The following is a 23,033-nucleotide window of genomic DNA, read 5'->3' as shown; positions in this document are numbered from 1 at the left end:
TGTATGCCAGCACTAAGCAAAATTTGTTTCTGCACAGTTTAAACCACGTTTGGGAGGAATAATACATTCTCTTGTTAGTCTTATGGTCTTTAAAGGCTTTATTCTTTTTTCTTTTTTTTTGGAAGATAGGGTTCTCAACCACCCTCGTGGTTGAGAATGCAGATAAGCATCTGTTTTTACAGCCTATAGCATGGAGAGCTTTTTTGGTTTGTCTGTTTGCTTTTCTATTAGTTGCTTTTATTTTTATTTTTTAACTGAGTTGCACTTTCTGGGGCAGTTGAGTTTATCCCCAGAGATGTTGTCTGTGTCTTTTGTGGATGTGATTGCCTCAGTAGACACCAGGAGATCATCACACACTTAGAAGTATACTTTCTCATATAAAGTTTGTACTTATTGTGCAGATTTAATATTTTTCCTGATATAACAGCAGTTACAAATGTTCCATAAATTTAAAATATGATAACAAGCTGATGTTTCTTAGAATGGAATACTCAAAGGATGTATTCTTTAAGCACTGCAAAATTATACAGGGGACTTATCTTTGTTAAAATTAGTAATTTAACTAAATTACAAAGTGGATTATCCTCTTCAGTCAGACTCAGTGCTAATACTCCACACAGTAGGAGATTGATATGTTGCTAAGTAAGCCAAAGTTTATTTTCTTGTACGATCACTTGAATGTGAGTTGAAGAGGAAGTGATAAGTTTTTCGCTTTGCGTGTGTGCACCGCAGTCCCCGTACATCTGGCTACAGGACTTACCCTGCCCCATGTGCAGTGTCACTCCTGCGATACAGTACCTCGGTTATAAGATGATCATCGTGATCCAAGCTTCTACCAAGTGGCATCCAGTAGGATTTGTCTGTGAACTTGAGGAGTTGATTCACAGGGAACAGAGCATTGGCCGTATTGTGTGACATTAATGCTTGTTAGGAAACTCTTTGGAAGGGGAGCGGTTGTGAATAGGAAGTATTGTCCCTGTCTTCCTAAAGCTCATTTCAGGCTGTCCATACAGCACTTTATTCGTGGTTTGTGATTCCCTGAATTAATAGTGGAGTTATGTGATGAATTTGTGCACGAAGCATCATGTTGCACTGAATAGAAGTAGTAAAGTAAACCTTGGACCTCAGGAGGAACCTAAAGAGTAAATGATATGTCCCAGTATGCAGGCAGAGTAAAGGGTTTCCTCACAAAGGTCTGTAGGTGTCTTACTGTAGTTGCATGAAGAACCACTGACAAGATCCCTCAATCTGAGGCTCAGCATGAACACTGGAATAGTATTTCATGAGGAGATGAACCAAAGGACACACGGACCTGGTGCATCCTTCTGTTACGTGAACAGGGACAGGGCAGCAGCTTGGGGGCTTCCTCATTGCAAAGCACATCCAGTCTCAGCCCTCGTCTTCTCCTCCTTCATTCCTTCAGCCCCTAGTGGGGCTGCGTTCAGCTCTAAATGATTTTGTGAGGACAGGAAAAGGTACAGAAAACTCGGTCACTAGATTGTGTCGTATCTGAGCGGCCTCTTTTCTGGGGGAAAGGAATATTTTAAAATTCTGCATAAAGAAATATCCTGTAAATGGAGTGATCAAGAAGTGCATGTTAAAGTGAGTCACTTTCCCTCCTCTGTTTAATAAAGGAGGTGACAGGTTTGTGGGCAGGATACCGGTTTGCAGTTGGTTGAAGATGCTTACTGCATACTCCATCAGCCAAAAGGTAATGTCCACTTTGCATACGGGGTGGACTGTCAGTCCTTCAGCCCCTGGTGTTAGTAGCTTATGCTGTGATACAAGCTGTCTGTTATGCCACTGCGGTCTCATTGACTAAATACAATTTTTGCAGGTAGAAGGTACAAAAAAATGGATTGTGCAGTTAAATTCCATTGCACCAGGAGGAGCCATTCCAGTCTGCTTCCGCTACACGAATCCCATAATAGTGTGGAACAGTGCTTTCTTGTGTATATTGGCGGAAAGTAAATAAAAATTGCTGACATAAAGAATAAGCAAGAATGTTATTTAGATTTAATAAGTTTCAATTCTGTAGCACATCTTTAATTTTAAGATTAGGTTTTGCGAAGCAGGATGATCTTCCTTCCATTAGAAAACTCATGTAGCAACGTACATTTGTGGATGTAATTCCTTGTGCCTAATGAATCACGGTGTTTGTAAATTCCAAAGCATACCTCTGTAGTTACAAGATATTATTACAAAGTAAAATCTTTGTTTTATTTTTCCTGTCCTGTATGGTGAACTGGCTTTCCCTCGTTAGGTTAGGCAGCGTACGTCCAATGGAAAAAGAGAATTCTTGTGTCCCTGTAGATCACTAGGATCCTCCATTCTGAATTCTTTATTTTACTTCGCTTTAGGGCAGTTAAAGCCTCAGCGGCTCCACAGAGAGGAGTTTCTCTTCAAGGCTGCTGCTTCAAAGGATTTCCAGAGCTTGGAAAGGGACAGTTACCAGCAAACACTGACAGATCTTCCTGCTTCTGGCCTTGAAAGTGTGTGTGTGGTGTGTTTGTGTTTTCATACACCTACACATTGGCCTGAAACCATCAAGTAGCATCCAACAAGACTCATAACGAAATCTCCCCATGTTAATGAGTACATTGGAAAGAGGGGGGAATCTGCAAAGAGGGGGAGGAAAAAAATTGTTTGGTCAAAAGGAACAAACCCTTGGGCTTCATGTTCAAAGGAATGGAAGTTAACAAGGTGGAAGCTTAAGCTGGTTTGGCTTTAAATTTGTTTCAAGTACCCTTAGTGTTTTGGGGGTTGGGGTTGCAGAGGTGGGGAGTGATGGCCTCAATATAATCCCAACACTTGGTATGATGCTTTCCCAAGATAGAAATGGAGCTGTCTCTACTTCAGCGGTACACAAGAGGTTTCTGAGAATATTGAAATCTGATTTAGTAATATTGATGCAGAGATTGCCCACTACTTTTCCTTGGACTTGTGAGTACTTGAAATATTCTTCACAGAAATCCAGCCATCTCTGCATCTACAAACACACAAAACCAACAAATGAGTCTGTCACAACCTGAAGCATGTGTATAGCATTGAGTTAGAATGCAGAAAACTGGGACGCAAAGTGGTTTAAGCAAGGACTTTTTTTAGTTACATATTACAGTGGAGTAGTAGGTGACTCAGATAGCCAGCTTATCTCAATTTAGAGAAGATGTGTTTCTGTTTTTTTTGAAAAGACAACACTACCTTTGATCACATCCAGAAATTCATTTTTTTCTTACGTGGGGGATACAATGGTAATAATAGTACAAAGGAATACACTGGCCAACATGACATCACACCAAAATACATTAATTCTTTCCAACACATCTAGTAGTGTACATATGAACACAAATTTAACAGTACATAAACTCTAACTTTTACCCAGAAATTTTATTGCATGTTACAGTAATAAGACTTGTACTTTGCATCACTTGGTAAGCAAGCAGATATTAAGCTTATTTTAATGGAAGTGCCTTTGTCGAGGTTAGGAGCTCTGATAAATGAGCTCTGGCATTTCATGACTGAATGGAGTAAGGAGTAGTAGCCTCTAATAGTCTGCTCATTCTTGTACAGGAGGCTAATGCCCTTGTAAGCTGGATAGTAGAAGTGATAGCTTCTCAGCTCGAAAGGCACCCACCCTTTCCACATCGAATCCTTCATCCTGTCCAAATAAAAATAAGTCTTCTCAAAAGTGGAGGAGTGACCTAGCACCTAGGTTGAGATTTGAGAATCATTAATCTTGTAAAGTTTATCCAAAAACATGGTGAAGAAATAATTAGTGTGAAGGCGTCTCTGAGGGCATCAGGAGTTGCAGTTTCTTTTGTGACACTGAACATGAGATGTGGGCCCTTGGATATCACTGCTTCCCAGAAGGGAAAATATTTAAAAGTCTTTTTTCTTGTTGTTGGGGATTTTTTTTCCTCCCTTTATCCGGTTGCCATACTGCGTAACTGGCTTCTAGTCTGATAGTGTTTTAGGTGACTAGAATAACAGTCTGTCTCTTTCCACAGTGGCTGCAGACAATCTGGCAGCAATCACTGTTACTTTTTAATATTTCTGGTTATTTTGAGATATCCTCCAAATGTCTCAAAGAAGGCTTGGAATGCTGAAGGGGAAGAAGCGATTTTTTTTTATTTTTTTATTTTTTTTTAGGAATAGCAGCATCAGGAGGAAAATGAAATTCAGCATGCTACTATTTGTTTTTGCAGTGGTCATCACCCTGATTGCCAGCTCTGACAATATTTTCACAGAAAGGGTAACTAAATAGATGGTATTTGTTCTTTATAATAACTCTTTCAGTAGAATGTCAGGACCTGCATCTAAATGAATATATTCACATTTTCATGTTCCCATTTTTTATTTAAAGCTTTTCCCCTCCCAACTTTCTGAAACTACTTCATACAGACGTAGTAAGTTAAAATTAGGGTTCATGTAGTGGATAATGTCACATTTCATAGATAATATGTAGAGATCTAGCCACATAAACCTATAAAAGCTAGATCTGATATTTTTTATGTATTAAGTGTTTGTTTAGTTTAAATACATCTGTATCTTTTTTGATCAGCCTGAGCAATTTGCATGCTATGCAGCAGACATCTTCTATACTTTATTAAATATCTGTCAATTATAAATATCAAGGTTTTACATTAATGTCAAGATAGTACATCAAAAATTCATGGAATATGTGACTTTTTTCAAGGGTATTTAATACTTAATGCATTTGTGTCATTTTTCTTTCTAGATATATTGACAGGTTTTATTAAGTGTTTGTTAGGGAGATTTCATTTTTACCAAGGGACTATAAAGAGAAGCTGCATACTAAATCAATTTTTTAATCAGAATATTGTTCTTTTTTGTGTGTCTTCAGATTCTTGTAATCTATAGGGTTTTTAAGTTATGTACTAACATAGTCCAAGTCAGAAATCTAACGTGATCAAATATGCTGATCTTAGAGCATCTTAACTTTTAAATAGCTGCTAGTATATTGTACCACAGAATGTTATAAATACGGTAATTATGTACATCAGGGTTTTATTCTGCCTTGTGTTTTTTATTATCAGACCATAGATTTTATCCCTTGTCATAATTTACTAGTGTTTTTTTTACAAATTGTCTGGACTGTCTCAATATGTGGGCACTCCCTAAGTTTCATGGATTTACAAATGGGGAGGGATGCAAGCATTTGGTGGCACCCAAACCGGGTGCCCGTGGGCTGCGTGTTCAGGTCGGCTCGTTACAGAGGGACTCCTTATGTCAAGTGAGCGATTAACGTCGGCGCAATGTGCAGTCGTGAGATGTCTTGAACAGAAAAATCATTTAATTAGATCTAATACCAGTTTTGCCTTGGAGATGACTCGGTATTTGCTCCTAGTCAGGGTTGAGCGTGTTGGCCGGTGCTCCCTGTGCAGCATGGCCAGGAGCTGCGTGTGTGCCTTGCGTTTGGCTGCAGAGCTTTGAAGTAAAAATCACTTTTGCACTGTTGAGCCCTTTGCGGTCAGTCTGTAGTTAGCGCCTTTGTACTTTCAGCACGTTGTGACCATCGCGATGCTGCTGCTCGCGAAAGGATTGTGTTTTGTTGAAAGTTCTCGTTCAGGAAGAGGGAGGAGAGCGGCAGCGGGCAGAGAGGAGGGTCCCTCTGCGTACCTGGGACCTCCTTAAAACCCCCATTTTAAACTCAAGGCGCCACCGACTTCGCGCTAAGACCTCCAAAATTCGGAGTATGGCGGCACCGACTTTATGCTAAGAGCGTCGGAGCACGGCAGCGAGCCCCGAGAGCCCGCCGGCGACGGCTTGCGCCGTCTCTGCGGCCTGCCCTCCCTCAGCGGCCCGGCGCCGTTCCGCCCTTCGGCCGGCAGGTGGCAGGGGCAGCCCGCGCTGCCGGCCCCAAGCCGAACGGGGCGGCGCGGGGCCGGCCGCAGGAGCCGGGTCACCTTCCCTGGCAGGCCCGGGGGCCGTGCTCGCCCCGAGCCCGGGAGGTTTCTGCCGCCGCCTCCGGGGCTCGCGCAAACGCGAGGGCTTTAAAAATAATAATAAAATAGCGACCGGCGGGCCGGCAGCCGCTGCTGCGGAGCTCCTGCGGGTCTCATCCGAAGGGTTAACCCGAGGGCTTGGGGGGGAGCGGGCACCTGGGACCTGCCGCCCCGCTGGCAGCCTTTTGTCGTGTATAATTTGCCTAAAATTGCGCGCTGGGCGCGAGCTTTTTGTTTTCTAATTGATTTACGGTTTTGAGCCACTTTTACCTCATCCCCTACTGTCCTGCGCACGGTGCCAGCAAGTACATTACAGCGAGAGATGATAAATTACCACGCACTTGGGATGCTAATGCCTCGCGAGGAAAAAACTGCACACTGCACGGAGCTTCGTGCATTAGGAGTGTCACAACGACAGAGCTATGCAAAAAAATCATTTGTATCTTTTGAAATAACCGTTTGATCATTTACTTCAATTTGTTTGTGAGACCTAATTGGACCTGGGGATTAAAATTCATGCGATCATGGTTTTCCATTTTGTGACCTGGGACAAAGTTCTAAAGCGTGCGCATGTGGGCTTAAAGCTACCTGTATTTGTGAAACTTTAAGTAAGCTATTTGTCAGAAAAGTAACAGGCATTACAGCTTCTTAAAGCCTTCTCCAATCTAAATATTTTGCATGTTAATGACAACTACAATATGCTTTCTCAAGTGCGATTGCTCCGCTTTTAGAGCGGAGTACATGTAGATGGGTTGATGTAGGTAATCTGTTCTAATCTGATCTAATCTGTTTCTCGCTAAAGCTATTCAAATTTTTTAACGTTTGATTTCTGAGGTGTAGCGCAACTCTTACTGAATAAAACATTCAGAGGTATAGGGGAAGAAATGCAAATTTTGTCTGATTTTTTTCTTTCTTGCATTTGTGACCACATTCCCAAAATCCTAGCACAGGGGAAATTGTGAGAGTTGGTGAAACCTAAATATGCGCTTAGTGTGATTTCTTTCCCCTGCCCTTTCACCAAGAGCTGTGTTTTGTTTTACCTTTGCATACTCAGTCCACCTTAAATTTTTTATTTTTGTACGATGTCTGTGGGTTCCAGTCTTGAAATATGAAGAAACAGATTTATGGCGGCTGCTGGGCACAACAAATTAAGTTGACAGTGATGTATGAGAGCATAATAGCATGATGATCCCTCTGTAGCGCGGCTGGACGCCTCCTGCTTCATTTGGCTCTTGTTAGGATCTGTTAGGCAGCTAAATAATGAAATTCTGCTGACTGATTTCTGATTTCTGTTTTCTTTCTCTTTTCACCTTTTCTGAAACTTGCATTTCCCAGACCCATCCCAATGCCAGCAAACTGCCCTTAAAGGATTCTTTCACTTACGATGACTACAGGTTGGTCTCTCTTAATTTTTTTTTTTTTAAGTGAATTGTGGGGCCTTGGAAATGCTTCATTGGTGGGAAAACTCTATTGTTATTGAAATGTTAAATGTAGGATTTGATACTAATATACTTAATGAAGAAGAAAGTGAAATAAATATGCAGATTTTAATAGTTACAAAGGAATAGTCATTATGAGCAGCTAATTTAGCCAACTGGCACACACAGTCTGAGATTAGTACGGTGATTTGTTGTTTTTTAAGAAAATCAGTCCATGTTGCAGGAGGTTTGTTTTTTGGGGTTGGGGATTTTTTTTATAACTTTATTTTTTAAGAAGCTTTACCAACATGTAGTGGAAACTAATATTTACAGTGTCTGTTGAACTGGAGAGCTTAAGCTGTACATGTGAAGCATGAGTGTCACTTGGAGGTGCTGTGGGGGTGACATAATTAAGATAAAAATAAGAATAATTAAGATAGCAAGAGCTTTAATTCTGTTAAGTGATTAAAATAGCATGAATAAAAAGCATTCATGAGGAATAGAGGCTTCTGGGTAAATCTGAGTTTTCCAGAGCATGCCTACTTCACTTACCAGGGTCACAGAGGAACATGCCAACTTACACGTGAAATGGACAGAAATTTTCCAGATACAGAAACATGCTGCTGTTATATTTCAAGTGGTGTCTGTATATCAGAACTATCCACAATGTTAACATGATTTAAAAAAAAAAAAAAAGTAAACTTCAAGTTGACAGTATCTTTCTAAGCAATCTGGAGTCCTTCTGGAAAAATCCTTCTGAAAGTCTAATTCGATATATTAAATACTTGCTAGTAGTGGAGTCTGGGGAGTTAAAATTATTTTGTTCTGGTGCTGTTCCTTTTTTCAAAAAGCACAATAAATATATGTACTAAGGCTAGAATGTAGTGAAACTTCTAAGATTTCTTCTTTCTGGCATTTAATATTCATTTTTGTCTGAAGTGAAATAAAATTGGAAATTCAAGAATGTATAGAAAGTACTGAAATATTAAGCTTTTCCGAGGATTCCTGTAGTTGAATAAGTAGCTGGCATGTCATTTTCTTAACCTGGCTTAGAAAGATTTTGAATTATGTCAGTGCTAAACTATCTTTTTTTTTTTTTAATTCTTTTAACCTGGGTATCTGAATTTTTTTTCCATTTCTTTATTCTGATGAGTAGAAAACTTACCGATACTGAACTAAGCTAAAAGTTCCTGCACTGAAGAGAAGCACTTACCAAAATATGCCTGCATCACTAGATGACAGTGCCTTGCAGTTCAGGTAGTGTGTGAGCTCTTTAGGGAGCCAGAAGGAAAATGCCACCTGGCTCTTACAAGAGCCTGCACATAGATGAGAACAACTGCTGCTGCGCAGTAGCTGTGAACTCTGAAGCCTGCAGAAATAGCTGACCCCAGGTCTGGGATATGTGGTGAGAGGTATGTGTGCAGAAAAAGGTTGGGAAAGTGCAAGGTGACATGGGAGTGGGTCCTGGTTGAGGTCTGGGAGGTGTGAAGATACGGTACTGTTGCAAAAAGTGTAGAAGAGGCGTGGGATCACAATCCTGATTTGGAAATTCAGAGTCTGCGTGCATGTCTTGGAATCCCTGGAGCCGCTGATTTATCCCATGTTACCTCTTGCTGTTATAAGTCGTTGTGTTATTTAAGAAAAGTAAGTTTGGAAACTCCTGGTGTAAATGACTGCTTCAGATTGGTTTACAGGCAATCATATATTGATGTTTTCAGCATCGACCGCCTAACGTTTATAACGTTTCTAATTTTTGTAGATGGGCAGTTTCCTCTGTTATGACACGGCAGAACCAGATTCCAACAGAAGATGGTTCCAGAGTTACATTGGCACTAATACCTCTATGGGACATGTGTAATCATACTAATGGACTGGTAAGGTTTTCTTCAGTGTTGCTGAAAGGCTTATGGCTGAAGTATTAAGCCTTTCAACTGCCACCAAACAGTTTAATAACACTTTTCGTTACACTTCTTAATAGAGTTATTTTATCTTCCTGAATGGCCCTAGAAGACTAATAGCTGAAAGAAAGCATTGTCAATTTCTTAAAAGTCTTATGGTACCTTTTCAGTGAGAATCTTCTTCATCTAAACAACTTTAGAAGTGATTGCATACTTGCATACAGCTGTGTATTGTGTGCGTATAATGGACCTTTAAAAGTTTTCAGCTACATGATACTTTTTTTCCAGACAAGCTTGAATATTTCCATTTTTCTGACTTGAAGTTTTGTTTCTGACAGGTCTGACAAAGATTCACAATACTAGGTAGATCTGTACTGAGAATATGAAAGCAGACAATGATGGAGGTTTCCTCTTGTAGCTACCACTAGGGAAAGTGGTTAGAAATTTGCAACTAAGAAATACTGCCTGCTCTTCTAAGCATGCCCAAAGAGCCTTGTTATAGAGACAGCAATGATAAGAACAAAGCCTAGTTCAACAAAAACAGTACATCTGTTACTACATCAAAGAAACAAAATGCAAAAATACTACTTTAGGGCATATTAAACATTTAAAAGGTGACATATGTATATAGAAAGTCAGACCTGCTGACGTTTTGTCTTAAGTGAGATAGTTCGGAGGATGAGGTCTTGATTTCATTAACAGGCTAGTTAACGTTGAAGTGAGGAAATAAAAACCTGCAAAAGGATGGTTTTTCAGTGTTATTTAGGCAGTGTCATGTATGCTTCAAAATTTATGCCCTCAATTGTATTTCCAGTAGATAATACCGCTTATTGTAAACGGAGCATGTGGCTATACTATTTCAAGTAATCTGGTCCTTTTGTGGGACAGTTGACCTGAGTGTTAGCACAACTGAAAAGGGTAGATTTAGATTAGATACTCAGAAGAAATTCTTCACTCAGAGGGTGGTGAGGCGCTGGCACAGGCTGCCCAGAGAAGCTGTGGATGCCCCATCCCTGGAAGTTTTTAAGGCCAGGCTGGATGGGGCTTCGGGCAACCTGCTCTGATGGGAGGTGTCCCTGCCCATGGCAGGGGGTTGGAACTGGATGACCTTTAAAGGTTCCTTCCAACCCAAACCATTCTGTGACAACAGCATGTGTTAGTATTGTTAGTATAGGAAAAACTTACTTTAAATGAACAAAACGTAAAACAAGTTATTTTTCTCTTTACACTAAGCTAATTTATAGTTACCGTAACTGTACCAATAACAGTAGCTAGGCTACAAAGTTGCATGTTTGGTTTATTTTTTCCCTTTATATGTTGTTCTTTAATGCTGATTCTTGCCTTTTACTATTTATTTTGCAATCTCAACTTTGATTTCTTAACAAAACTTGTACGAGAGTCTCTGATACAAAGAAAATTGCTTAAAATTCAGAAATGTATATATTTCTGATATGTCTTAGCTGCAAGCATCAGTACTTCCTGTACCCTTTCCTGCTGGGCTTCTCTTTCTGATGCTTTTGCAGAGACTTGCCTGTATTTATTAGACAACTCTTAATGAATGCCTTCAAAGTTGGGATTAAAGGGAAAGAGGAAGAGAATTAAGGTTCTGTGAGGGAAAAAATTAAGTAGCCCATATTAAAAGAGCAGCTAGTTATGTTGTTTTAATCATTCAAACTTCTATTTAAATTGATAAAGTAATTTTTATTTTTATTATGCTCTTTAACAATGGGTTTGATATGGAGCCAGCCTCTGGAGCCAAACCTGCTAGTGCAGTAGTATATCAGGGCTCTAAGCAACTTTTTATGCTTAAGTGTATCCTAAAGGAGGGGAGGAGGGGGGAGAGGAAGGAAGCTTAAATGATTTGTATGTATATACAAACCTTACTCATTTGTTTCATATTTCTACACAGGCTACCTTAAAATGTCTGTAGGAAAGATAGACAACTGCAACATTAGCAGCTTTTCTTAGTCCGTTATCAAGCCTTCTTGTGTGTTAATTTCATTGTATTATTAGCAATTGGGGGAAAAAAAAAAAGAAAACCCCCAAACCTACTAAGGTAACTGTAAGCAGTCTGTATTGTAGTTTGTTATTGTATAGTGGGATGAAGGTGGATTCTGCTCTAATTGTAGCACATCCCTTTAAAATACATGAAGTAAACAATTTTTCATTGTATTAAAGTAAGAAATGTGAGATGGTGTTGATGTGCCACTGTCTAGTCTCTTCCAAACGTACTGAAATGCTTCCTGAGTCAATCAGCTACTACATATTCCTCTTCTTACTGTATTCCACAGGGCCCCTTTGCCCAAGCTAGATAATAAAATGCTCTTTGGGTTTTAACTGGAGCCAGGTCCACCCAGCTTTTTTCTTCCTTCTGACAGTATTAATTAGATCAACCTACCTCTAAGAACTATATCAAAATGGTTGTCTTCATGCATTTCTCATTGTTATTCTTCAGTGGGATTGTATTTTGACAGTCAGAGGTTGATTACCAGTTCTGCCAGAGCTTTAAATAAGCTACACTCTGCCTATTGGGCTGGGTCCATCCGTAATCACTGACCAAGCGGGGTACTGCATGCTTTGTACACAACTTGCAATTCATGTATTGGTCTGCTTCAGAAATAAAACTGAAGGGATGTAATTTGTGAGCTATCATGTGGGAAGAGACGTAAACACCCTGTTAATTCTCTTACATGACTGCTATTAAAAGAAAGAAATATAAGTCTAGCACAACATTAAGCTTTACAGAAAAGCCTTTTAGAAGTGGTTTTTAAAACAAAAAAACACATCTGAAAGATACAAAAGTTAAATAAGTCTGTCCCCCCAAAAAACTAGTGGTAGTCTAGTGAAGCATGCTTAAACCGACTGAATTCTTCTTTTAACATACTGTAATTCTTCCAGCCCTTGAAATTCTCCTGTTACACAGTCATTTCAAGAGACTGGAATAGGGTTTTCATGTTCAAAAGTATTTCATTGACTTTACACTAAGAAAAATTCAGGACAGGTCAAGTGCAGTCGAGAGTTTTCCATTTCTTTGAATGCAAGTTGCAGTCTTTGAGAAGGTGACTGTATTTGAACTTGGAAGGTACATTGTGAGGGCAAATCCTCTAGCATCTGCAACCTGCAGGTCAAGGTTGGATAACCTTCTGAACGATGGATCTTAATTAGGAATTGTTCAGTCCAGCGTAACGGATGTGCAGGAACTTCTGTGTTGAAACACTACTGTCTTTTGCAGTAGACTGTATTGCATGACTCTAATGTTCTCCTCTGATTTCAACATACCACAAATCCTTTTAATAGGTCTTAAGTGGTGGCATCTGCATGTAGTGCAGTTATGCAAGTGTCCCGCAGGGCCAGGCCGCCCTAGCTTGTGGCTGCCATTTTGGATTTGCTGCATTTGAGACGAGTTCCCTGTGGTCACTTTGAAAGCATTGTTTTGGCTTACAAATGCATCTTTGATTAGGCAAACAGTGTAAAACTCTTAATATGTAAACCATCAGCCGGGCTCTCAAAATAACCCACGGAGTTCTATCTTTGGGTAAACTGCATCCAAGAATGGGAATTATAGTATAGCTAAACTCAAATGTAAGTCAGCTTACAAAGAAGTACGTTTTCATTTAGAAAGGCTGAGGGAGAATCTTTGGCTTCTTCTAAGTTTTCCCCAGACCCAGAGCATATTTGTCAGTAAGTTAGCTCTGTAAAGACAAAATCCAGAATACCTACCATAAAAGTTGTCTTCTGATTGTGCAGCAGCTGACGTTCCATCCTGTGGTTGCATCTGTGTCTACATCTTTGATAATAATAATCAGTAAAAAGTAAACCTAAAAAGTATTACGTTTTTAGGATAGCCTTACTTGGTTGTGTGAACACTCAGGGTTTTGGAGAAGTGCAGGTTTAAGAAAATTTGTCCTCTTCCGTTGCCTATTACCATCCAAAAAAAAGTTCCTTTAGCATTTTAGGAGTATTCCCTTTAGATAAAGGGGTTATTTGCAAATAAACTATAATTCTCTGAAAATTGTATTCACTGAAGATCCACAGTTATCTAATCCATTTTCATTGAGGGATCAAAAATGTGCTGGTAGTTGTAGGATAAAACGTAGAATGTATAACTGTCAGTACCTTGCTCCCGTGGGCCTCACAGGAGTACCTGAAAGCTCAAGAACTTTATAACAAGCTGCTGGCTTTAACATGGGACTGTCTGTGGAAGGTACTTTCCTCAGAACCTTCCATTCACTTTGGGTAAGTTATTTTTTCCCTTAAACGTCTTTAATGCAGAGAATTTTTAAATGGGTTTTCTCAGGAATCATAAAGCATTTATTACCAGCTGTATTATATTGGGCAGAGAAAGAAACATATGCAATTGCGATTGTCAATATACGTTTCCAATAGGACAATGTTTTATCAGTGCCAGGGGAGATGGATTAAAAATGCTAAAGGTGCTTTTGTTGCTCTTTGCTTGGATAGATCACTACAGGCTACAATTTAGAAGATGACCGATGTGAATGTGTTGCGCTTCAAGATTTCAAGGCTGGAGAACAGGTAGTGTGAACAGTTACCTACATAATAGTTCCTTAATAAAGTTTTGTGCAGAAATGTGTTGGCAAGTGAGGGATACTTTGATAAAGGTAGCGTGTTCCAATATTTATATGGTAGATAGCTAATCTCAAAAAACTTTGAGCTGTAACAGTTTTGCTAATCTGCTACTAGGAATTGCACAAAAAAGGACACTTGGTAACTTCCTGCAAAATTGTAATAGAAGACTAGTGTGGATTGTCCTGCTACATTTGAATTTTATTATGATTGGCTAATTCCATGTGAAAATACTGCCAAACTAAATAAGTGCATGGTTTTCAAAATAAAATATTTTCTGTCACTGAGCAGACTCTGATTTTAAGAGGTTATTGAGTCCCTATGTTTTAGAGAACTACTTGAAATATTTATTCACTGTTAAATGCACATACACAGACATTGAGTTTGGTGTTCTAGCTAAGATTAATAAAAGGCTCATATCCAAAGGACCAAAGATAAATATACTTTAGACATCACTTTCTCTGCATTAACAGATTGTAGAGTCTGTCTGAAAATTTAGTTGTTTTATATTTCTTGTTAGTCTTTATTTAAGAAGAGGTTAAATGCAGTGTACTTGTCAGTCATTTTACTCATGTTGCCATTACCATGCTTAGTGAAAATGAGAAGGGGACAAAAAATATAGTCCCTCCCTTGCATGTATGCATGAACACACACTTTTATCCTTTAAAAAAAAAAAAAGAAAGGACCAAGAGAGGGTCTCGCAAGATGCATGGAACAATCCAGATTCCAATATTCTGTTTAGAACTGCTAGGAAACAAGCACTGAATGTTAAAGCTAAATCTGTCAAGAGATGTACTGAAGGTAGTGCTTCCAGGACTGTAGGAAATCTCTGATAGGAGTTTTTCTGTGCTGTGTCAGCAGCCAGCATAAACTGTCAGTGTTGCTGCACTCTGTTTTTCCTACTGCTTGTGCAATGGCAGTCAGCATGGTCAAAAAAAAGACTTTTTTTCTCTGAAACATCCTAAAATGTTTTCCTGCGGAGTCTCTGAGGTACTACCTTTAATGTATTATTTTGCCAGTCTTGTGCTTCATAATCTTCTGATTTTCATTTTTCTTATGCATTGCTACCATCTTTTTGAAGAAAGATCTATCTGATTTTTTTTTTTAAGTATGGCTTTCCAGAGGTCTATTTATCCTCATTGCTATGCTGTAGTTCACAGTGATTGTCTATTTTTTGTGTTGCTCTTAGAATTTGTTATGGTAGTCAAATATTTTCTGTTTTTCCGATACCAGTATGTTGAGTTAAAAGGGTCCACAGTTTTTCTAGTAGTGATCCAATTTATAATTTTCCACAGCTGGCAATGGATGTGTTGTGTAGCTGTTCTGGCTGCTCTCTCCATTTCAATTATAGAGGCTTTCTCTATTTTCATTTTTGTTTTAGTGATTTACTTTGCTATCTTTTTTTTAATTTCTGTGCAAACTTTAACTGTTATCAACGTTGTTAAATGGTGTTAATATACTATGAAGATGTTACTTCTTACAATTTCAGTAGGAAAAGTGCACTATCTCTGCTTTTACTGCTAAAAAAAAAAAAAAGTCCACAGAATCTATCAAATGCTGGCCTTGAATTCAGCAGCTTCTCATACGGCCTAATTTGCTTTCTTTTGTAAGAAAGTACTGTCTGATACACATACGACGGTTTAATATGAGATACAGCACAGTAGTTTTAAACTGGACTCCTGAACTAATTGAGCTAGTGTTTCTTCTGATCGTGTAACATTTCCTGTAATCAAATGGAGATTTGCACCGGCATTTCATCTCCCCTGGTTTTCCTAAGCATTTTGTGGAAGGGCCTTGCTAACCCGACTTAGCCCCTACCTTAACATACGTAGGCAGGTCACTCATTCATTATCTGAGCGTTACCGTATAATGTTTGCTATAATTAAACACAACGTTTAAACATTTAGTGCTTAGGGCAAACACTTCTAATCTAAAATTGAAAACTCAGAAAGCAAATGGCATTGCTAGTGTTGTTGAACCCTTAAGAGAACATCATGCCTTTCTCTGTCAGCTAGCCAGGAGTGGAAACTTCCAGGTATCCAGAGCATTGCTGTATCCCAAAGTAAAGCAGGGAGTTCTGTAAATGTTGAACTTTTCTTTCTGTTTGACATTTCCATTATCAAACAAAAGGCAAAAATATCCTCTCGATGCAGGAGAAGACTGTTACTACTCAGACCCCTTGTTCCATGTACTTCAAAGAGCCTAACTCTGAATGAAAAACTATGCGAGCCTGTAAGGCTGTGGATGTGCACTTTGTCTACACTAATAGTTGTAAACTTTATTTTAAACAAATTTGTCATTGTGGTCGCAATCAAAGATTATTACCTATAGTTATTTCAGGAAAACCGGTTACTAGGCATAGGAAATGTATCACAATTGGGGATATTTCCACCACAGGTAACAAAAGGAAAACTTAATTGAATTTTGCCCTTTTTAAGCACCGATGTTAATCAGATACAAAAGCACCTGTAAGAGATGAGATTCTGCTTCTGCTATTCAGAGCTACCTGTTTTTTATTCACTTTGGTTAAACACTGTTTACAGGTTACATTTAGAAACTTATCTTTGTATCTGAATTAAAGCAGAAATGAAATACTGGCTGAACACAGATCAGCTCTCTGTATGGTATAGTTTGAAATATCCATATCTATTGGTAACATTAAAACCAAGCCAAAGTTGTTCCATTACTCTGTGTGAGCATATGAGGAGGAAAAAATGGCCCCAGAAACACCAGTTCTTTTAATGAGTCTTCCTTGTCTCAAAATGCTTTTGGCCTTTAGAGGTGTAACATCTTTGAAAGCTTATTTCCAAATACAGCTATTTTATGAGACTGTGATGGAGAAGAAAAAAAAAAAAGCATTTCTGTTTTATGAGTGGTATAAGAACCTTTTCTCTCTCTCTGTTACATGGCTATGTTTGCATCTACCTTTAAAGTTTATTGCCACTCTGTACAGCATTTGAACCAATACCAGAAAACAAAGCACATTTCTTTATATAATCAAGTATACCTTGTACTCTGAAAAGTAACTCTTTCAGGAAATAACTTTCAAATTATGTCAGATTTGTGAGCTGATCTTAAGCTTTTTTTCCTGTTCCTTCACTTCTCTTTTCATCCTTCTAGATTTACATTTTTTATGGCACTCGGTCAAACGCTGAATTTGTGATCCACAGTGGTTTTTTCTTTGATAATAATTCACATGACAGAGTGAAAATAAAGCTTGGCGTGAGTAAAAGTGACAGGCTGTATGCTATGAAGGCAGAGGTCTTAGCTCGTGCTGGTATCCCAACGTAAGTAAAACACAATGCAATGTTTTTAAAAAAACATTCCTAATGTATATAGTGTCCAGTAGAGCATATATAAAGCTGTTCTGTGTTAGTTTTTTTAGGTCTAATATTTATCCTGTTTGTATAATAAATTAAAGTTATTGTAATAATATTTACAGAAGTTTTGAGCTATATTATCATCAAATTTGGACCATATATAAGGGAAAAAAGTCTTTGCTTTAATAACTATTTGAACAAAAACAGAGCAAGGATTAATTTGAAGCAATCTGTGGTTTTTCTTTCTTTCCTATCCCTTGCAGACATACTACGATGCTCAGTATGTGAACCACAGCATTTTCCTTTAGTCTTTTCAGTCCAGAGGGTACTGTTAGGAGCAGCAGACGTGAAACATTGCATTTTCATGAATTTATTATGAAAGCCGTATAAAAATCATTGTAAGTGTAAAATTGTAGAGATAATTGTTCTTTCCAGATACAGGTTAGAAAAACCTTTCTTCAGTTTAAACTAGTTGCTTTTGTAACACTTCATTTGTTGTATTCTTTTAAGGTCTTTTGAAATAAGTTCAAAGGTATGACAATAGAACTTGCATTTACTCTTCTTGTTTGCTTGTTTCTTCTGTTAGTTCTAGTGTTTTTGCCTTGCACTCCACTGAGCCTCCAATCTCTGCCCAGCTTCTGGCTTTCCTTCGGGTGTTTTGTATGAGTGAAGGTAAGATATTTGATAAAGATAATCCAATTCATGTTTAGTGGCTTTGGTTTTTTGGCTTTTATTATGCAGGAAAGTAGTAAACATTTATATAAAACATTAAGCTAGAAGATCAGACAGGAAATATGTTGAAGTTCAGATTGCAAACAGATCTATAAGCTAGTGAGAAACCCAATCTTTGGCCATGTCACCTGAAGGAATATTTTCGTAACGTAGTCCTTTTTAGAACTCCTGAACAGGTGATCCAATTCTTATTTAATCTCCTAGGCTGTTGGGAACGAGTGACTTTTCTTTTTGAAATGGTTCATGAAAGAAGATCATATGAGATCTGGGGTGTTATTACACACTTAAGATCATAGCAGATTAGTCTTTACTACCAGAATCATTCAGGTATGGAATTGGAATATTGTGTATTGTATGAGAAATACATAAGAGATTTCAAAGCTGAGTATTTAAAATATTTTGGAAATTTATAATCTAAATTCAATTTATGTATTTACAAGTAGTATTTATAATGTTTTTCTTACATTAGTGAGATTTATGGGAAGAATTTAATGACAGTGAGAGAATTCTCTTGCAGCTAGGGATGCTGTGCAGATGATATGGATTTTAACACCAGTAGCAATATTGGAGGAGTTTTCTGTGTATGGTCTCTTCACTATATTTTATTTAAAAAAAAAAAAAAAAACCTTACCTTCTTTAGTGTTGTGATTTCTCTGCATCCTGGTGTCCATCTGTTAGATCGTACTAAGAAATTCAAGTAAAGAAACTTTAAGATGTTGATGAAGGGGTGAATTTTGTCATGGAGGAGAACATATAGCTGGTGGACATCTTAATTGCATTTCTTTGATATGATTGTGCTTAGATTATTCATATGTTTTAAATGGTGTATAATAAAACTAATAAGATTATTGGGAAACTCCATGCAGTTATTCCATTAGCAGGAAGTTACTGACTTTTTAATCCTCTTGTAAGCAAGTGGAAATTTAAATACGTAACAATCTATATGGCAGACTTCAGTCATAATTCTGCTGTTTGTGATGCGTCTTACTTGAGGTTTGCGATAGCTGTTTTGCAGGAGCGAAATTTGGTAATTAAAAAATTAGTAGAATTTGTGTAATTCAAGGAGCTGATTAAGCATTTTCTACTCCATATGAGGGTTTTTTGATGGATGCCTTTTTTGCACAGCTATAGGTAGCTTCTGCTACTGAAACAGATTACCAAAATGTTAGGAAAAATAATTTCATTACTGTTTGTGTACTTTATCTGCACTGTTACTTTTATTAACAAAAAGTTCACTGAACTCTTTAAAGAATTACTCTAATTTGTTTTATTTATCAGTTATTATAGAAAACATCCCATCTCAGTGTCACAGAGTGACGTTCTGTATTATGAGAAGCTAAAACAAACAAATCTTATTTCAGAGTGGAGGCGAGGGTCCTGCATCTGCTTACCTCAAGACTTCCAATTGCCTCTTTGAGGAGAGTCCTAGAATTAATCAGCATATTTGATAATTCTTATTTGAGGAAAGTTTTTTTTCTTAGCTACTTAAAGCTATACTATTGAAAATATTTTTTTTCTGCAATTTGTCAACTGAAAAAGAGAATGATAAGATTGTTTTTAACAGATTGGTTTTATACTTATTGCAGAAGAGCTGAAGGAACACTTGATAGGTGAGCATGCCATTGATAAAATCTTCACTCTGGGAAACTCTGAGTTTCCCATTAGCTGGGACAATGAAGTTAAACTTTGGACATTCCTAGAAGCCAGAGCATCCCTTCTTTTGAAAACGTATAAAACAACTGTGGAGGTAAAATTATTATTATGTATAATTTAAATGTCTGAAATGTTTTGTATTATGATTGTAAGAAAAGATACTTTGTCCCCATCTTCTCTTTACAAACTTTCATCTGAATGGTAGTACATAATTCATTTTTCACTTTTTAAGTGTAGAAACATATTTGCATTATCTAAGGAAAATCAAATAAGATTGCAAAAAAGAAAATTTTGTTAATGTAATTTTGTTAATGTAATTTTTCTTTGATTCTCCAAATAAAGGCTACTTGCTTTTTCTCTGCAAGTAAAATGGGGAATCAGTTTCAACTTGTCTGTTAGTAGTATTCTCCAAACTGCAAAGAAGCGTGCTACTACTGTAAGCATATTTTAAGTGAACCTATGTTTTGTATGTTTGTGAAGTCTCCTGACTTTACTTGTTATGCAGGCTGACCTATGTGGAGAAACGTTTGGCTTCTGTATGGATTTGTGATAAATTTCACTGGGACTCCATGCAGGCCCCCTCATTCGTATATGTCTGTTTGGATCAGCTTGAAGAAGCTACTGTCACTTATTGTTAAAGCACAGAGAGGAAAATTAAGGGATTTGCTATTTTGTTGGTTGTTGGTAATAAAAACTTGCCTTTTCTTTTCTACCAGGATGATAAGTCCTTCTTGGAGACCCATGACCTTACTTCACATGCGATAATGGCTATCAAACTGCGCTTAGGTGAAAAAGAAATCTTGGAGAAAGCAGTAAAGAGCGCAGCTGCTAGCCGAGAGTACTATACCAAACAAATGGCAGATGGAGCTCCACTTCCTAAATATGAAGAGAGCAACATTGCCTTGTTGGAGAACACTGTGGCAGACTCTAGACTCCCTATTGTCTTGAGAAACCTAGATGATGTGGAAGATCAAGGGGACTTAAAGATCGATGAAGCTATGGATGCGGAAGTCACAGAGAATGGGTTTGTAAATGGTGAAAACTCTCTATTTAATGGGACCAAATCAGAAAGTGAAAATCTAAATAAAGAGGAAAGCAACAGAGAGACTGAAGATGCCAAAGAATCTTCTTCAGAAAGTACTGATGAGGTTAAAGAATAGTCCTAAAGTTTGACTTTCTTGTGAAATTAAATTAGCTGAAGTTTATGAACAGTGCATTTATGTTGGTGTGTTTCTTTGTTAACATTTCTCTTTCTGCAGAGAAAAATGTTTTTGCTGCTTTATATAAAAATGAATTTTTAAGTTATTTAAAAGACTTAGCATCCCTTTTCAATTAAGATTGCCATCTTGCTTTCAGGCAAAAACTGGGGAAAGAGGTGCCTTTGGAAGATTTTGCAGCCCTTTATTGAACCAAATGTATTTTCTTCCTGGGGAAGAATTAAGCTCTTCTATCTGCTGTGCTTTTGTTGTTCTGTCACTCTGACTACCGAAATTAAAAGCTTGCTCTGCCTCCTGCCAAGAAAAGCAGAAGGCAGGACTGACTCGGTATTGAGCATGAAGGTGGGAGAGCAGTACAGCAGAAAACTGGATAAGAGGATCAGAAACTTGGGAGACTGGAGGAAAGCCTGTTTAAAATCAGGTATGCCAGTCCAGAAAAAGGTAAGGTGGCAACCTTATGATTGGTAGTTTTAAATGTTGACAAGAATCCAAATTGTATACACTTTGTGATCTCTGAAGATTTCAGTTTTCTTTGTCTCTTTTGTTTACTGTATAAGAATATCTCATCTTTCTTCTTCAGTCAGAGCTAGGCTGCTTCAATACAACATTCACCAACTTTTAAAGGCTGACTTTTTTATTTCCAGGCGGTACCTTTTATTTACAAGGTTGGCAAGTGCTACTGGAGAGTTCAAAAGCAGATAGGCCAAGCCACAGCTTTAAACTGTACTGTTCAAAGTGAGGTTGCTTCCCAGCTTCTTCAGGTTTTCACAGTTAGCTAGGGATTTTCAAAGCTCCACTTTTGACTAAACCATTATTAAAAGGAAAATATGATTAATATTCCTGTCTGCAACTCCTTCATTTCTGTGTTGTTGGATGTAACATTGAATGTGACATGGTTACCTGATCTTACTCAATCTTTTGCTTAAGATACTAATTGACACTGTTTTCTTGAAGGAAATGGCAGGTAGGCTAATGTATTTTTGGCCCAAGTCCAAACCAAAGCCAAGTCTGCAGTGTGCTTTGCCATTTAGATTGTGTCTCTGATGCACGTTACTTGATACCTCCACAAGTTAATCAGGTCTACTGTCTCCAGCAATTTTGGTCACCCTCACACTATGTTTTAACTTCTAGATGAAAACAGTACAATCCTACCACAGTGCAATATCAGAACCAGGGTAATTCCAAGGCTTGACTTCGAAATTACCTGGGTACTGGGAGGAGTGGAGGGTGGAATATTTTTATTTTGTGAGTGAATGGAGAGGTATATAAAGCGATTTATTTCTTTCTCAATATTAAGGACATTGTCTTTTACCTTTGTGTCCTTAAACTCAAGATAACGGAAAGAATGGACAAGCTTGGACAACTATTGAAAGTTCAGTAAATGTTGCAACCTGTTCATCCAAGATCAGTTGCAGTAGAATGTCTTCTGGCATATTCATAGTTTTATTAGATTTTGCTTCTTTTATACTGCAACTTGGAAAATGTGTTTTTGCATATGTTTTTGGTGCAATACACATAAGTAGTGACTTTCAGGTTGTCATAGCAGTTTCGGTGTTCAGCTAGGATCAGTCTGGGGAAAATAGAAAAAATAGTTTTTTAAAAAATATTTCACTAAGAATGGCATGTTGCCATTGCACCTTGGATATTGCTTCACCACTAACAAGATGCTGGACCAGTATTTTTGTAACTATATGCTGCCTTTGGTAGAATGTTATGAATTGTTGTCTTGACAGTTTAAATGTCATACAGAAGTCGTTACTTTTCAGTTTTTATTAGGACCAATATTCTATTTCTGCCAGCTACATTGCACAACGTTGTAGTAGATACTATGATGAAATCCTGAATCTAGCCTTCCCTGAAAATGATAACTGTAATCCAGAATTTACATGCTTTGATTGAATCTGATACACTGTGTTTTGTTCCTTTATTTGCTGATATCTATGGCTTAGCAAAGCCTGTGGTCACCACAGGACAGAATGTGTGGGTTTTCTTGAATAAAATATAGTTCTACGATGTCTTCCCTAGTGAGTGTATTACACAAACAGAATCTCTACCTGCTGCTGACTGCTGTATGTTTCTGGGTGTGGGGAGAGAAACACCTGTGCAGGTGCACAGATGAAGGTTAAAGGAGAAATGTCTGACCAAAAAAAAAAAAAAGATTCTACTAAAAAGAAAGAGACAAACTGGTCTATTAAGCACACAGTCCAATTCTTGCTCTTCGTATGTTAGTGTTATTTAGCAA

At 37.9% G+C, this 23,033-nt stretch overlaps 1 protein-coding gene across 1 annotated transcript in view; it reads left to right on the top strand.

Annotated features, from left to right (window-relative positions):
• The window catches only part of SETD3 (SET domain containing 3, actin N3(tau)-histidine methyltransferase), a 59,475-nt gene extending 36,671 nt beyond the window's left edge, over positions 1–22,804 (top strand). Inside the window, exons 8-14 of the mRNA XM_080593579.1 lie at positions 7,302–7,360; positions 9,144–9,258; positions 13,744–13,818; positions 16,990–17,156; positions 17,776–17,861; positions 19,508–19,668; positions 20,291–22,804. Coding sequence (XP_080449705.1) covers positions 7,302–7,360; positions 9,144–9,258; positions 13,744–13,818; positions 16,990–17,156; positions 17,776–17,861; positions 19,508–19,668; positions 20,291–20,734 — 1,107 coding nt within the window. The 3' untranslated portion in view covers positions 20,735–22,804. The remainder of the gene's footprint in view (positions 1–7,301; positions 7,361–9,143; positions 9,259–13,743; positions 13,819–16,989; positions 17,157–17,775; positions 17,862–19,507; positions 19,669–20,290) is intronic.
• The last annotated feature ends 229 nt before the right edge of the window (positions 22,805–23,033 follow it).

The sequence above is a fragment of the Anser brachyrhynchus genome (assembly GCF_964034855.1).
Source record: "Anser brachyrhynchus genome assembly, chromosome: 5".
NCBI lineage: Eukaryota > Metazoa > Chordata > Aves > Anseriformes > Anatidae > Anser > Anser brachyrhynchus.
Note: the sequence above shows the minus strand (reverse complement) of the source record. Positions and strands in the feature narration are given on the sequence as shown.